Here is a 15,140-nt window from a genome sequence, read left to right on the forward strand (position 1 = left end):
GGGAGGGGGAACAGACAGGCCAGGAGCGGGGTCAGCTAGCCCAGGAGGGCAGCCCAGTCAGCGTGGCTGTGGAGAGCACCTGGTTTGCTGGCTGGTGCCCCACATGGGAGCCAGCCTCTGATGAATGGCACCATTCCTGGTGACCCCACTGTGGGGATTCTCCCGACACCCCCTCCCCTGAGCTGGAGCAGCCCCGTGAGCAAGGCCACACGTACCATTTGAAAGCCACATAGGCCAGGAGCCCCACCACCACCGCAGCCAGGATAGAGCAGTAGACGGGGATGATGTTCTTGCTGTTGTCTGGCAGCGGGGGGAGGAACTCAGAGGAGTTGCTGGGGGATGCGCTGCCCTCTGACTCAGACAGTGGGGGCTTCTTGGGGTGCTCCTTGCGGGGGTCCCCCTCCGTGCGCTTCAGGATCTGCAGCTCTCTGTCTGCAAGCAAACACACCAACAACATGAGACGCTTAGAAGAGAGTGAGACCCGTGCTTACCCCTCGCTCCCCAGGCACCTCCATTTTGGGGGCCTCGTGTGAGACACTGGGCCCTTTCCCAAATCAGCAGGCGGGGCTGTTCCCCCAGTGACTCAATTTTCTCCCCTCTGGTGGAAAGTTTTTCATCGTAACTTTTTTTCAGCAGAAAAAGGCTTTTTTTTTAGCACAACAGCAATACATTTTTTTTCAGGGAAAAGTTCTGTTTTCATTAAAGATCTTCGAGTTTGCCTTAAAACCGCCTTAGCGTTGGTTTTTTTTTTTCAGTTTGCAGCAACCAAAAGCCGACTTCTGAGGGGTTTAAACTGAACACCGTTTAATTCTGGGGCTGTCAGAAACCAATACATAAGGGAGGGGAGGGATTTTGACAAAAACGTTCAACAGACATTTTTGACAAAAATGTTTTTGCTGGGAGGGGAGAGGCGGGAGGCGACTAAAGGAGCGCTGAGAGAATAGCTGCCTCCCAAGCGGGTTTTGTGGGTTAATAATTGTATGCAAAGCGGAGAGCTAAAGATCAGTCTTGTGGTGAGCTGTACGGAAGCAGTGGATTACTACGAGGAAGAAAAGTGACTTGTCCAGAGCAGTGTTTTTCACACTTCGGATCGCGACCCAGTACTGTGGTGCCAGCACTGGGTCGTGGCGGCTCTGGGCAGCACCGCCGACTGGGCCGTTAAAAGACCCGTTGGCGGTGCTGCCTGGATAAGGCAGGCTAGTCCCTACCTGTTCTGACCCGGAAGCGGCCTGCAGCAGGTCTGGCTCCTAGGCGGGGGTCATGGGGCTCTGTGCGCTGTCCCTGCCCTGAGCACCGGCTCTGCATTGGGGGCGAGAGCAGTGCCGGCAGGTGAGAGCTGTGCAGAGCTGCTTGCGCGCCTCCACCTAGGACCTGGACTTGCTGCTGGCCGCTTCCAGGGTGTTGGGTCAATAAAAGAGATTACCTCTCCCACCTCGTCACGCTAATGTCCTGGGGCCCACACGGCTACCCCAACACCGCCAACGTGAGGATGGGGGGCAATCGAAACAGACAAGGCAGAGTCATCCTCCCCATTTTGCGGATGGGAAACCGAGGCAGGGAGCGATTAAGTGATTTGCCCAAGGCCATACAGGGAGTGATGGGCAGCACTGGCAAATGAACACAGCTCTCCTGTGTCCCTTGTCTAGTGCCTGAGCCACAAGACCTGCCTCCTTCTTGCTAAAAGTTCCCCTCACCCGCTACCATAGGAGGCAGAAATAACCCAGGTAGCTGGCCCTGCACAGCGTCGGGGATGGGGCTACCCCTCCTCTAGAGCAGCCCTAAGGTCTGATCCTTGTCAGAGGGGCAGCCATCCATCTGCCCCCTGCTGAGCGTGTGACAGCTGCAGCCGGTGCCCTGATCTCATTCTCCGGACACAGCAGGAGCTGAAGGCCCAGGCAGCCGATAATGAAAGAGACCAGAGAGGGGCTGCGTTCTCCCAGCGAGGCCCTCAGCTCCCGGGCTTGAAAACTACCCTGCAGCTCCCCTTCTCTATCCTCCCCGTCTGGCCCAGCTAGACCCACGCTCCCTCCCCCGGCCTCCCACCCCCTTGCATGGCTACATCAAAGTCTCCAAAATAGACTGCGGCTGGGGATTGCTCCAGTGCCTGCGAGGAGCATCTGGTCTGTCTGCTGGAAAGTGATGACAAGTTACGGGCGGGGGAGGGATGCGGGGGAGAGGCCTTGTCTATGGAGGAACAGCTGGAGAGGGAACGGTTTGCAGGGTCCCTCTTGCCTTTGAAGCTGCAAAGCGGGGTGCGTGAACTCATTCTGCTTACCCCCGAATGGAGCTGGCTGCCCCTGATGTGCAGGGAGTGGGGCCAGCGGGAGGCTGGCTGAACTCGCGAGCTGGCAGGGAGCTAGCCTTTTCCACCAGGCCCCTTTCCCGGCTGCAGGGTCTGAGCTCAGCTGGTGCAAGGCAGGCTCCAGAGAATTTCAATCAGATTCTCTCTGCGTCCGGTTTCGTGGGAGATTCAGGGGAGCCCTCCACAGAGCCGTCTAATCCTTGCAGGTCCCCTGGAACTCTAGGGAAGTTTAAGCTCCAATGGAGGATGTGAAGACACCAGTTTTTCTTGGTACCTTGGGCCTGGACCCCTCGCTGCTTGGAGGAAGCTCTCCTCCAAACAGGAGTGGGTGGGTGAGGTTCTGTGGCCTGCGACGTGCAGGAGGTCAGACTAGATGGTCCCTTCTGACCTTAAAGTCTATGCGTCTATAAAGCAGGGAGCTTGGGTCCTTCTCTAACCTCAACAGCCTCCAGCTGCAATAGCTAAAGCAGAGGTGAAAGTGGCATGTAAGTGTGAGCGTGTATGCGTGTGTATGGGGGATACGTGAGAATGGCGTGTTGGTGTGTGAAAGCTCTGGGTGGCAGGGACATTTCTGGTTATGTATTTACAGCACCTGGCACAGTAGAGCCCTGATCAGGGCCTGCGTGGGTTAATGAGATCATAAGAGGAAGTGCCTCATTTTCCACTGCTTGTGTCATCGGTGCAGAGTAAGAAGTGGATGCTAAGAACAACTGGCTGGACATTTTCTTTGAAAAATTTTCATTGGAAGATGCCATTTCAATTAAACTGATTTTTTTTGGGTGCAAAACTATCACTTTTTATACAATTTCATTTAAAAATGGAAAAAAGCTGTTCTGAGAAAATATCAAGATGACATTTTTGGAAGACAAAGTTTTGAATTTTCATTTCAAAATTTACTCTGATGATTGACAATTTTTTAAACGTTAAAAAGGTCAAGATCCAAATGAAATCTTTCGAACTCGTCAAAACAAAATGTTTCGATTGCAGCCAGGCTGACTTTTTCCGCAGAATTTCGTTTCACAGAAGTGTTTAAAGTGGAGGCTTTTCATTCCAATGTCAAAGCTCACATTTTTTTTGCAAGACAGAAAAGCCATTTTCTGACCAGTTCTAAGGCTAAGCTGACCTGGCAGTGTGTGACGCCCATGCTACACAGCCTCACGCTCTCCTATGGCAGTTGAGTGTGCGGAGGAGTCAGTGCGTGTGTTCAGTGTGTTGGTGTGAACGCACCTGGAGTGTGTATCAGGCAGCCAGAACTCGCCCAGTCATGTGTAAACCAACAGAAGGGCTGGGCTCATGTTCCATGCAAAGACCAGAGGCAGCTGCTACATTCCCTTAACAGTAACACTAGGAATATGGTATGAGCAGAGAAGGGGGAAGCCGCATGGTTCTATCTGAAACCCCCACAAGCCCAGGCAGATGAGGGCTGTCTAGCTAACACTCACCCACTGTGCAGTATAACCCTCCCCAACCACACACACACACACACACACACTCTCTCTCTCTCTCCTTTATGCAGCTGTGCTCTCCACTGGCCTACCCGTCCTAGCGGACTCTCAGACCCAGTGGGCCCAGCCTAAGGGGGCTGCGGCTGGGGATTCATTTCCCTGAGTGGGCAGTCCTTGTGAGATGGGCGGATGAATTTGAGCAGGTGGGAAGCGCTGGCAGTGCACGGATTCCCTCTGTGAATCAGAGGAGGCGTTTCCTGTTTAAGGAGCCGGGAGGACCAATGGGAAAGTTAAGTGGTTAGGGTGCAAGTGGCTAGCAGTGAGACACGTATGGCCTCGCTCGCTGGGCCTGGCTGCTAAGAAAAACTCATTTGTACGATTGTATCACTAACGCCCATCTCTGAACGCCATGGGCAACCCCCCTGCTAGGAAGGGGCTAACGACTCCTGCTAGTCCCTGTGGTATTGGGGGAATCCACGCATACAGGATCAGAGCAGGATCCACTCACTGACAGCTGCTTAGGAGGCAGGTGCATGAATCTCTGCAGGGGGCAGTTCTGGGATGACCTACCCCAGCGGAAAGGTGCGTCTTAGCTTCTGTTAGACTGCAGTGGGCTTAAGCCCTGAAGTATTAGGGTTTATCCCTTCCAAAGCCCTTGGGTGTTTTAAATCCCTACTACTAGAACTCTGGAGGTTCCTCTCCTCCATAAAAATGTCTTCAGTCCCTTCCGGAATCCTACTAAGCTCTTGCCCTTAGGGACCTCCTGTGGCCATGAGTTCCACAGGCCATTCCTCCCTCCACCCACCCTTGAATTCCCAAAGCTTTCCTGGGGGTGGCTTACTAACCAGAAGGGCAGTAAGGATCTGCCCCTATCGAGCCCCGTTATGGCTGGGCCACAAAACGGTGTTTCTAGGCTTACAGAGGCTGGTCAGTAGATCTATGTGAGTCAAATATAACTTCCACCCAACCTAGTCACAACGCATTCACCTCCCACAACAAGGGGAGACAGTTCCTCCTTTGCTTGTCTCCACTGCCTCAGTGTACCCACTTATGCCCCATCTGAATTCAGTGCACCCGCTTGACTTCAGTGCACCCTGAATTTGCTGCGTTGGGCTGAGAGCTGAACTGACATAAGGGGCTGGTTTCCATGTTAACGTAGCAGGGGCGCATGGCGCCTGGCTGACATAGATCACCTGCTTACTCACAGAGCCAAGCATCCCACTGCCCAGCCAGCCTAGGAGAGAGAACAGGTTTCCTGGCCTGCTGCTTGCCACTCCTAGGCCCCTGTGCTGAGACTGATGACAGGGCAGGTACGTTTTGTGATGATCCAGACCTGGGCACCACCCAATTTATTACACCTGGAGCAATGACTATCTTCCAGTCTTCACTGACCTTGGCTGGATTTGAAGCAGAACTCCAGCCCATTTGCACTCCACAGCTCTCTCATCTCCCAGCAAAGACCCTTTGTAACATGTCAGACTCTTGCCTGTAGGGGTCTTTATTGTACAGGGGAAATTGCCAGAGTCCACTCTGTGTGGCCAAATACTGCCCAGAAGCCAGGTGCCCTGCTGGGCGTCTTTAGCTGTTTGTATCAGAACAGGAGGGTTTTTCCCCTGGATTGTTTGGGTCTGGGGACTGCTCTGCCCTGGCAGACGTCAGGCAAGCTAGTGAGTGAAGTCAAGACATCACACAGCACTGCAATCCGAGCCACTGGGAGAGGGAAGGGATTTTTCATTGGTATGTTCAAAAGTCTGGTTTTCGTGACCACATATTTCACTCTAATGCTAATGAACACTTGGGAGAAAGGGCATGTCTGTTAAAGAGTAAACCATCTGGCCCTATCAATTAAGGCAAAGAGCTCACAATAAACATCTTCGAGACCTCCCAGATCTCTGGCAAAACCAAGGAAAAGAAGAATTGATGTTTCAGATATTTCTCAGGATAAAACAATGGCAGAACACAAAACAACCCCCCTCCCCCCAGAATAACCTTTCAGACTGTCTTCTTCCTTCGTACGAGTGAAAAAAGGCCCAAGCCTGATGTTTTCAGTCTCCTTTGCAGGTCACCTTTCACCCTGCCACGCCCTGGACAGCTCCTATTTCTCCAAGCGGCGTTCATTCCAGCTATGCTTCTGCAAGCCTGCTCATCGTCCTGCAAACCTGCCTCGCCTTCCCCTCCCTCCCCCAGCCCCTCTCATTCAAACCGACAGGTGCGTCTGAGTTTGGTCTTTTCTCCCCCTGTGCGGTGTGGTGTTTGGGGGGAGGGGGAGAACTTTAATTATCTACTAACTAGAAAAGGACAAGCATTGTCATTTCAGAGGTCAGAGGTTGTGACCCTTCCCCTCCCAGGGCTCGGCTCCTCCCAGGTTAACTGTGTTCCAGAATTCAAGAGAAACCGGAGATGAAAAAGCTTTCTTAAGCCACTAACAATATCTGAGCCCAAGAGTCAGTCCAGTCCATTTTCCAGGTGTTTAATCCAGGCTAGTGTAAAGGACGGGAACTTCTCCATAGGCTCAGAGTACGTCTACCCTAGACCTGGAAGGCGCAATTTCCCACTCCACTAGATGTCAAGTGAGCACGTTAAAACTAGCCAGCTAGCCGCAGCAGCGTGAGCTGCCCTGAGGATGTGCGAGGCTCTCAGCCGGGGATGGGCTTGGGGTGATCAGCACTTTTCAGAGCACTAGCTCGATCGGAGCTAGCCCGAGTATTTCTCCTCAAGCTGAAAATGACATGGTGCAGTTCTCTCCGCTGGGACGTTTCCTTCTCACCTTGATTTCATCCCATCGCTTGTAATTCAACCCACTCGTCCCTCCCTGAAACACCCCTCCTCCGCCCCTTCTGAGACATCTGACATCCTCCCCAAGGCCTGAGCCACTGAAGTCAGTGGGGAGATGCCCTCTGATCACAGGTGAGGGAACTAGGGGTGCAGCACTCCCAGGTTTTACACAGAGCTCCGCTACCTGTGCCCGGGGCTCTGTTGCTACCCCCGCCCTCTGGGGTCCCAGCTGTCAGCCCTCTTACCCCTGTCTATGTCCCCTCCCATCCTGGAGACACGGCCCTACTCCTGGACCCAGCTCTGGGGGGAAGGGAGAAAGGAGTATTGCAATGGATCAGGCATTTAGTGCTGAGCCCTGGGCCTCAGTCCCCCTCCAGCTCTGCACATCTCCGGCATGTCAGTCGCTCTCTGCCAACGACTGAATATGTGGCTGCAGATATCACTGCAGCAGAGACTCCCTATGACTCTTGAAGAGCCCTGGGGCACAGGCGTTGACTCTGTGCATGCTCCAGGGCTGGAGCACCCATGGAAAAAAATTGCTGGGTGCTCAGCACCCACCAGGAGCTCCCTGTGGCCCTGCCCCCCTGCTCCAGCTCACCTCCGCCTCTGCCTCCTGCGCGAGCGCGCCGCCACCTCCTGCTTCTCCCCCTTCCCTCCCAGCCCTTGTGGTGAAACAGCTGAGAGGGGGAACAAGGTAGGCTGGGGGAAGAGGTGGAGCCAGGGTGGAGATTTGGGGAAGGGATCCAATAGGGGCAGTGAGGGGGCGGAGTTAGGGCAGGGACTTTGGGAATGGGGTTGGAATGGAGGCAGGGATGGGGTGGAGTCGGGGCAGGGCCAGGGGAGGGGAAAGGGGCGGGGAGGCGGGCTCGGGCGCCTATGGCCTTGGCGAAGGAGGAGATGGAAGAAATCTGGCAGGTTAACCCTTTGCGAAGAACCTGTCAGCCATGGGATCCTGGCCCTCGGTACCTAGTAGGGTGACCAGACAGCAAATGTGAAAAATTGGGACGGGGATGGGGGGTAATAGGAGCCTATATAAGAAAAAGACCCAAAAATTGGGACTGTCCCTATAAAATCAGGACATCTGGTCACCCTAGTGCCTAGCAATGGCAGATAGCGCCAGCGCCGGCGCCGTCCCCATCCCAATAACACAGCAGCTCAGGGAACGTCAGCAGAATGCGGATGATTTATCTTGCAGCAGGGCCTAAAGGCTGCCTCTGGGATTGGGGCACCTTGCTGCTGTGCCAAAGGGACAGCCCCTCCTCCACAGGCCCAGCCCCACAAAGGTCGCTAAGCGCCATTGCAATCAATGAAAGCGAGGTGCCTATGTGCACTGGAGGATCCAGGCCCTGTGGTCCAAATACACAAAGAAGGTGGGAGTATGAGCACAGAGCCTTGCTGAAGGTCACCCAGCAGGTAAACAACAAAGGCAGGATTTGAACCGACGCCTCCTCAGGCCCAGCACAACGAGATTCTGCTGCCTTCGCATGCAGTCGCTTGCCATCCAACTGCTGTGGATGTTTGGTGAGTTGGAAAGGCTGTTTCTACGTTGCTCCCTGGTGGGTCACTCAGGGATCAGCAGGCGGTAACACCAGCTCCCAGAGTGGTGCTGGAGGAGGAGAGCCAGACCCCAACCAGCCCCCTCCTCTTGGACCCCAATCCTGCAATGCACAGGGACTGGGGTTCACTCGCATAACGTAGGGTGATCAGATAGCAACTGTGAAAAAATGGGACAGGGGGTCGGAGGTAACAGTTGCCTATATAAGGAAAAGTCCCCAAAAATGGGACTGTCCCTTTAAAAACAGGACATCTGGTCACTCTATCACAAAGGACCTTGGTCATTTCAAGCAGTGTGCAAAGCAGCCAGCCACCTCTCCCCTGAGTCCCTGCTGCTCTGACAGAAGTTTCTTCTTCCCGATCACTAGCCTATACCTGGAAACATGCGTCCGGATGCCGCCAATGCACTGCTAGCCCTGGAGGATTATGGGACGTGAAAAGCCATGCCATGCTGATTCCCAGCTGGCCTTTCACCCTACACAATTTTAGCAGCCGGCGGCCCACAATACTTTGCAGGTACATAGCCCCTGTGATCCAAAGAGCTCAAAGCACTTTTCTTTCATCCCCATTTCCTAGATAGGAAAACTGAGGCACAGAGTGGGTAGGTGACATCTCGGAGGTCATGCACCAAGGGCCTCATCCAAAAATCTTTGGCTCAGGCCCCAAGACAGTGTAAGGATCCAGTCCAGGTCTGCTTGAACCACTACCCTATGCTCCCTCTCCTATCCAGTGTCCCATGCAAGGCCCGGGGTACAGAGATCAGTGCCGTATACCATTCGAAATCCAAAGCAGCAGAACGTGCTGGCTTGTTGCCCTGCCGGTTCTCAAGATATAGCAAGCCCTGAACCTTGGACCAGCGTCGATTTCAATCCTGCTCCCATAATATCATTGACTGGAGATGGCTCCCCCACTGTTCTATTATGGGACAAGCCTCTCCCCACGAATGCCTGCCCTGCCCCTTAAGAAGTGAACAGGGTCCAAGGATGCTGCTTCCTTCCAGCAGAGCTGCCCCCTCCCGCGATTGGAATGACAATGCCCCTTTGCCGGATCCTTTCAAAAGCGGCGAGGACGAGATCACACGGAGGCTGGAGGCAAAGACCGGGGAGACAATGAAGTCTTAAGGGATTGGCGCTGCCCCCTCGGCACGGCGCTGCCACCCAGCCCTTTAATACACTCTGCTTCAGAGAGTTTCATTAACAGGCCCACATACTCACCCCGCAACAGCCAAGCAGGATTAAAGACGCAGCGACCGGGACAAAGGGGAGATTAAGGGCAACCTAAGGAGACTCTGTCCTCACAGACAAAAAAGCAACTGTGTCTCTACAACAAAACCCGAGGGGGAGGACGATGGAAAAAGAGAGAGTGGGAGTGTTTCGCTGGATTCAATCCGCTCTGGCCTCCCATTCCGATTCTGGCCCTGATCCTCTTCCCCGGAACATGCCTTTCTTTCTTCAGACAGATGAACACGCGTGTGTGTGGGGGGGCTAGATAGATAGATAGACAGACAGACAGTGTGTATGGGGCTGGATAGACAGCCAGCCAGTGTCTATATGAGGCTAGCCAGCCAGCCAGCCAGTGTGTCTGGGGTTAGACAGACAGTGTGTGTGGGGCTAGATAGACAGACAGACAGGCAAAGATTTTCAGAAGTGACTAGTGATTTGGGTGCTCAGTCTGAGACCCCTTAGAGAATCCTGATTTTCAGAGAGTGCCGAGCACCCACTGGCTGAGAATCGGGGTCTTTTTAGGGGACTCGAGTTGGCCATCCACAAACAGAGGCCCCAGATATGTTCCTTGCCCAAGGAGTATTCTCCCCATTGACAGTATAGCTCTAGGGAATGGCGGAAGAGGTGGGACGGGGCAGCTCCAGGGAATGATGATGTGGGAAATGAGTTTCATCCCAGGCTCGCTCAGCTCGGTGCTCTCCAATTGCCCGCCTGGGGCTCTCTGTCGCCGGTTCAAATCCAGCCCAGCTTGGTACTGACCTATCTGGTGGTGGGCACCGACACGAATTTGTCAGGTCTCAAGCAGACACCAGCGTAGCAAAGCTAATGACACCAGTGCTAATCGCACCCTTTGACAAGGACCAAATGAGCTACAGAGGCAGAAAGCCCCTTTTCAACCCTATCCGTGGTTTGCTCAGGCCAGGGTTGGTGTGATGGGGGCCAGCCCTGCTGCTTTCTGTTCTCTGGGGAGAGGACTCCAGTCTCCAGAGCTACCAACCCGGTACTTTTCTCTAGCGGGAAATGCACAAGGAAAACTCAGAACAAGACAGAAGGGAATGAAAAAGGAAAACAGGTCTCAAGAGGACACCTAGGACAATCTGGGTCAAATCCTACCTGGGCCCCTTGCCAAGCTCCCGTCGATCTAAACTAGGCCAGGGCCCGGTCCGATCTGCACACATGGCTTTGTTCCAGTTCCAAGACCTTCTGGGAGGGGTAGGGGGAATGAATCCCTGATGGGACATTGTCTCCCTGTTATCCCTGCAAGCTGGGCTATCCCAATGCAACACACCAAGCCAGTCTCAAGCTAAAGACAAGACAGCTAGATTCTGCCCCCAGCAATGTGCAAAGGACAGGTCTCATCCTAACCAGAGCGGATCACAAAAGGCAGCGGGGGGGTGGGGATAGGGAGAAAAGTGCTAAAATCATCAAGGTGATTTTCCTTCTACAGATCCCAAACCAGGCAATGGGACAGGGTTTTTTTGCTTCATTTGAAACTCATAATGAAATTTTTCTCTTTCCTTTCTTTCTTTCTTTCTTTCTTTCTTTCTTTCTTTCAGTTATCTTTAAAAGGTGGGAGGGAAAGGGAAAATGATAAACCACCAAAGTCCAAAAACCAACCCACTGAAACAAACAAAAAAATATACATTTTAAATCTTCCAATTTCATCCGATCCCATCCCCACCCCCACGACATTTTCTTTTTAAATCCCAACCAAAATTTCTAATTTTTAATGCGATTTTTCAACAACAACAAGGCTCAAATTCGTTCATAAGGTGTCAGCCAGCTGGTCAGCTGGGGTGGGTCAGGTGATAGTTGGTCCCTATAGAGGCCAGCCAGAGCTCTGAGCTGGAGAACGGCAGGAAGTTTGCTGCAGGAGTGCCTGGACGCAGAGGGGCCGAGAGAGGGGAGGGATGAACAGCTGGGATCTGCAGTCTGGGTTGGGCAGAGAAAATTCCTTCATTTGGTATTTAGTTAAGTTTTCTGTTCACCCAATAAACTGTGCCCTGAAACCGACTCTGGCCTGACATCCGTCCTTCCTGGGCTGTTGAGCCAGCTTACACAGCTGTCATAACACCACACTGTTCCCCTGTGGCTGCGGGGGGACACACACAGCTTAGTCTGTCAGGTCTTTGGGGCAGGGACTCTCTGTATCTGGACAGCGCTTGGCCCAAAGGCGTCCTGGCCTATGGCTGTGGATCCGAGTCGCGATGGTACCAGTCACAGAGCTTACTTCTCAGCTGCTTTGCACACCCCGGCTGTCAGGGTTGTCACGAGTCAGGGACAGGCAGGAGAGGGGCCCTGCTGGGCCGAGTCGCCCTTGTACCACTCAACACACAACGCCCCCACTGCAACTCACACACTCAAAAACGTCAGCACACACCCCTCACTAGCCACCTGCACGGATCCCCCCACCCCGTGCTTGCCCGCCTTCTCCAATACAGCCAGCCACGCCTGCCAGAGCGGCCAGCGCAGTACGTACCCATGCACAGCGTGTCCGACACGGGGCTGCAAGCTCGGATCATCACCTCATCCTCGTGGCACTCCAGCCGGCAGGGCAGGCACGGCGCCGAGTCGCTCTTCTCCTCCGAGTAAAAGCCCTCCGGGCACCTTTGGCAGACGGTGTTGTCCATAGGCCCACACGGCATCGCTGCCCCGTAGCCTTGCCCACACACCTGGCAAGGCAGGCATTGGCTGCTGCTCCCATTCTCCACGTGCAGGTAGTGGCTGGGGGCACACTGGGGGGCGCACACAGTGTCGTGGGTGGGGGTGCACGCCTCTGCCACCGGGCACCGTGAGCATGGCTGGCACGGCTCCGTGGCACTGCTGGTGGAGGAGAACGTCCCATCTGCCATGGAAAAAGACATTGAGCTCAGAACCACTAGCAACTGAGCACTTACTTGCTAGCAACCTAACCACAAGCATCCGCCACTTGAGTCAGAGGAGTAACTCCATCCGCTGTGGGTAGCAGGCTATTATAGTTACAGGCTCCAGCCACCGAGGGGAGACAGGCTCATGTCTGAACTCAGCCACCGAATTACTACTGCATAAAGCATTATGGGTAAAAGTGGCCAAACCCTCTAGTACAGGGGTTCTCAAATTTTTGTATTGGTGACCCCTTTCACACTGCAAGCCTCTGAGTGTGACCCCCCCCTTATGAATTAAAAACAAGTTTTAAAATATTTAACACCATTATAAATGCTGGATGCAAAGCGGGGTTCAGCGTGGAGACTGACAGCTCACCCCCCCATGTAATAACCTCACAACCCCCTGAGTGGTCCTGACCCCCAGTTTGAGAACCCCTGCTCTAGTAGGGTGCGTCAATGTTAACCAGCTTGCACTGATACAGCCCAAAGCATTTTACAAACGGACTGATGAACTATACGCTGGGGTGTCGTTATCAGCTCATGAAATGCAGCCACTTCTGAGTTGGAACATAGCAGCTGTTTAACAGCTCACAGCAACAGCCCTCCACCCCCCTGGATTGTTTAGAATAGGAAGCAAAAAGCTGCAGGGGGATTTAAAGAGACAGGATGTGATTATCTGAGTTGGGACCTTCAATGACCACGGGTGGTCAGGATCTTGGTTTCACGTCTCACTCAAAAGGCAGCATAGTGCTAGTAACTGACTCGAAGGGCAGAGTGCCGTCCACACCACCTCTCCTACTGACTGCAGAGGCTCCGTCCAGGCACTAGCCCCAGCTGTCCCAGTTGGGTTTGTGGGAGGGGGTGCAGTTCGCTCAGCTGAGCCAGTCCCAGACATGGCTTGTCTGTTTAGCGACTGACCCAAGCAGTGCGTCTGGACGGACAGGCCAGTTGATGCTGGAAGGTGGCTTCATTTAGATCAGCACGGCATCCAATCAGCTTCAAAATGCCTCTCGCTGGGTGAACGTCCTCTCCAGGGGGAATAACGCTAACCTGGACTCCCTAGCCTGACTCAGGTCATGTGGGGATTGAGCTGGGCCGGTTCTCAGCCGCCAGGTCCACATCACGCAGCCGCAGGATGGCTGACAAGCTGTGCTTGAGGGTGGGTGGGTGGCTCTGGCTCAGAGCAGCCGCAGGGCAGAAGTGCCGGGTTTGGGTGGGGCGGGGTGTGGGCCCTGGCCAGAACAGCAGGTGGGAACTGAGGGGTGCGGGCCGAGGGGTGGCTGGGGAATCACGCAGACCCCTGGCCCGGCTACCTCTGCTCTAACGAGCGCTAACAGAACAAAAGGCCCCATTTAGAAAAGGCAAAAGAAGGTGGGCCAGATCTGCGGAGCAATGAGATCTCCGCAGGGCCAGCTTACAGCGCTCGTGCGTCGAGTCCTCGTTCCTTACCAGGCCAGGAGGGAGAGGACATAGCCTGGAGCAGGAGGGCACTAGACGTCCCTTCCGGTGCTGCACTCTGCTCACCCTATAAGCCCCCCTCCTTATACCCTCTCCATCTCTACATGGGCCCATCCCTCCCCCCATCTCTCCCTATCGCTTTCCTCCCCAGCCCCCCCCAAATCATTCCAGAGCTCCCCCAACATCCCCTTGCCCTCCCCATCCCAGGACCCCTCCCCACACTCCCCCCACATCCTGCCCTTCTCTCTCACACGCGTTAGGTCCTCCAGTGACCCTGGGCCTGCCGTTCAGGCCAAGCCACCCACACACGGCAGCACCTGTGGGGCCAGTGGGATGCAATGGGATGAGGTGGGTGCCCGTCGAGGGGTTCGGCCCATGCCCCACGATGTGGGGTGCACCGGGTAGGCTGCCGTGAGCAGAGTGAGATGGGTCTCAGATGGGAGAAGAGAGAATCTCCATGGCAACCAGGCGACCGCTGGGGTGGGTTTCTGCACCTCCCTGTCACTGGTGGCCCTGGGCACTGCTGGAGGCGAGATACTGGCAAAAGGGATTCCCAGGCCCAGCCGTTAGCCTGCGTTCCCCTCCCCAGGGTCCCCTCTACTTACTCTCTCTGCAGGGCTCGCACTCCGTGTTGGAGCTGCCGCACGGGACAGCCACCCCGTAGCCCTGGGGGCAGAGGGCACAGCAGTCGCCAAGGGAGGTGAAGCGTCCGCTCTTGCAGCCTTGGCGGGCTGAAACCTGCAGGGGTGAAGGGTGAAAAAGAGGATGAATGAGCAGGGCCCGAGCTGGCTGGAGCACAGCTGTGGGGGTGGGGTTGCAGACAGAGATCCTCTGTGAGCATGGGGCTGAGATCCGCCCGGCCTGCAGGGAACCAGAAGGGGAGAAATGATATTTCCCATCAGCTGCTGCAGCCCAGACTGCCCGCCTTGTTCTTTGGCATAGGCGTGTCAGATGGATATCCCCCTACGTGTTTCCCGGGGGTCTCTAAGCACCATTGCATGGCGACACCTTTCGCTGACTACCAATCTGGGTTGATCACAGAGCCATCCAGCCTAGGATAGCCCAAACAGCCCACCAGGGTCACTAGAGGTTCAAGGAAACTGAAGGATTTATCAGCAAGTGCTCAAGCCATACATGCAGTACTTCAAAGACACAAAGTGGCATTGTGGTCACAAGACCAGGTCCAGTCACCGGTTTTCCCTGGGTGACCTTGGGCAAGTCCTTTCATCGTTCTGGGCCTCAGTTTGCCCAGCTGTAAAATGGGGACTTTGCCCGTCCTGCCTCTTTAAACTCTAAGGCCTTTGGGGCAGCATGTGTTCGTACAGTCCCTAACGTAATGAGGCCCTGATCTGGGCTGGGATCTCTAGGCACTGGTGGAATAGAAATAATAATAATGAGACTGCAGCCACAGACCCCAAAGTGCTATGCCGCCATATGGGTGCACAGCTTAGGCCCATGCTTTATGGGGGGTCCAGCTAAATATCAGGCTTCCCTCCTTGCCATTGAATCTATGGCGGGG

At 54.5% G+C, this 15,140-nt stretch overlaps 1 protein-coding gene across 1 annotated transcript in view; it reads right to left on the reverse strand.

Annotated features, from left to right (window-relative positions):
• Window positions 1-15,140, reverse strand: part of LOC116819136 (tumor necrosis factor receptor superfamily member 16-like) — a 56,143-nt gene that overhangs the window by 6,574 nt on the left and 34,429 nt on the right. The window contains exons 2-4 of the mRNA XM_032770616.2: window positions 14,227-14,359; window positions 11,779-12,144; window positions 216-432 (exon numbers count right to left, since the gene is read on the reverse strand). Coding sequence (XP_032626507.1) covers window positions 216-432; window positions 11,779-12,144; window positions 14,227-14,359 — 716 coding nt within the window. The remainder of the gene's footprint in view (window positions 1-215; window positions 433-11,778; window positions 12,145-14,226; window positions 14,360-15,140) is intronic.

The sequence above is a fragment of the Chelonoidis abingdonii genome, chromosome 2 (genome assembly GCF_003597395.2).
Source record: "Chelonoidis abingdonii isolate Lonesome George chromosome 2, CheloAbing_2.0, whole genome shotgun sequence".
NCBI classification, from domain to species: Eukaryota; Metazoa; Chordata; order Testudines; family Testudinidae; genus Chelonoidis; species Chelonoidis abingdonii.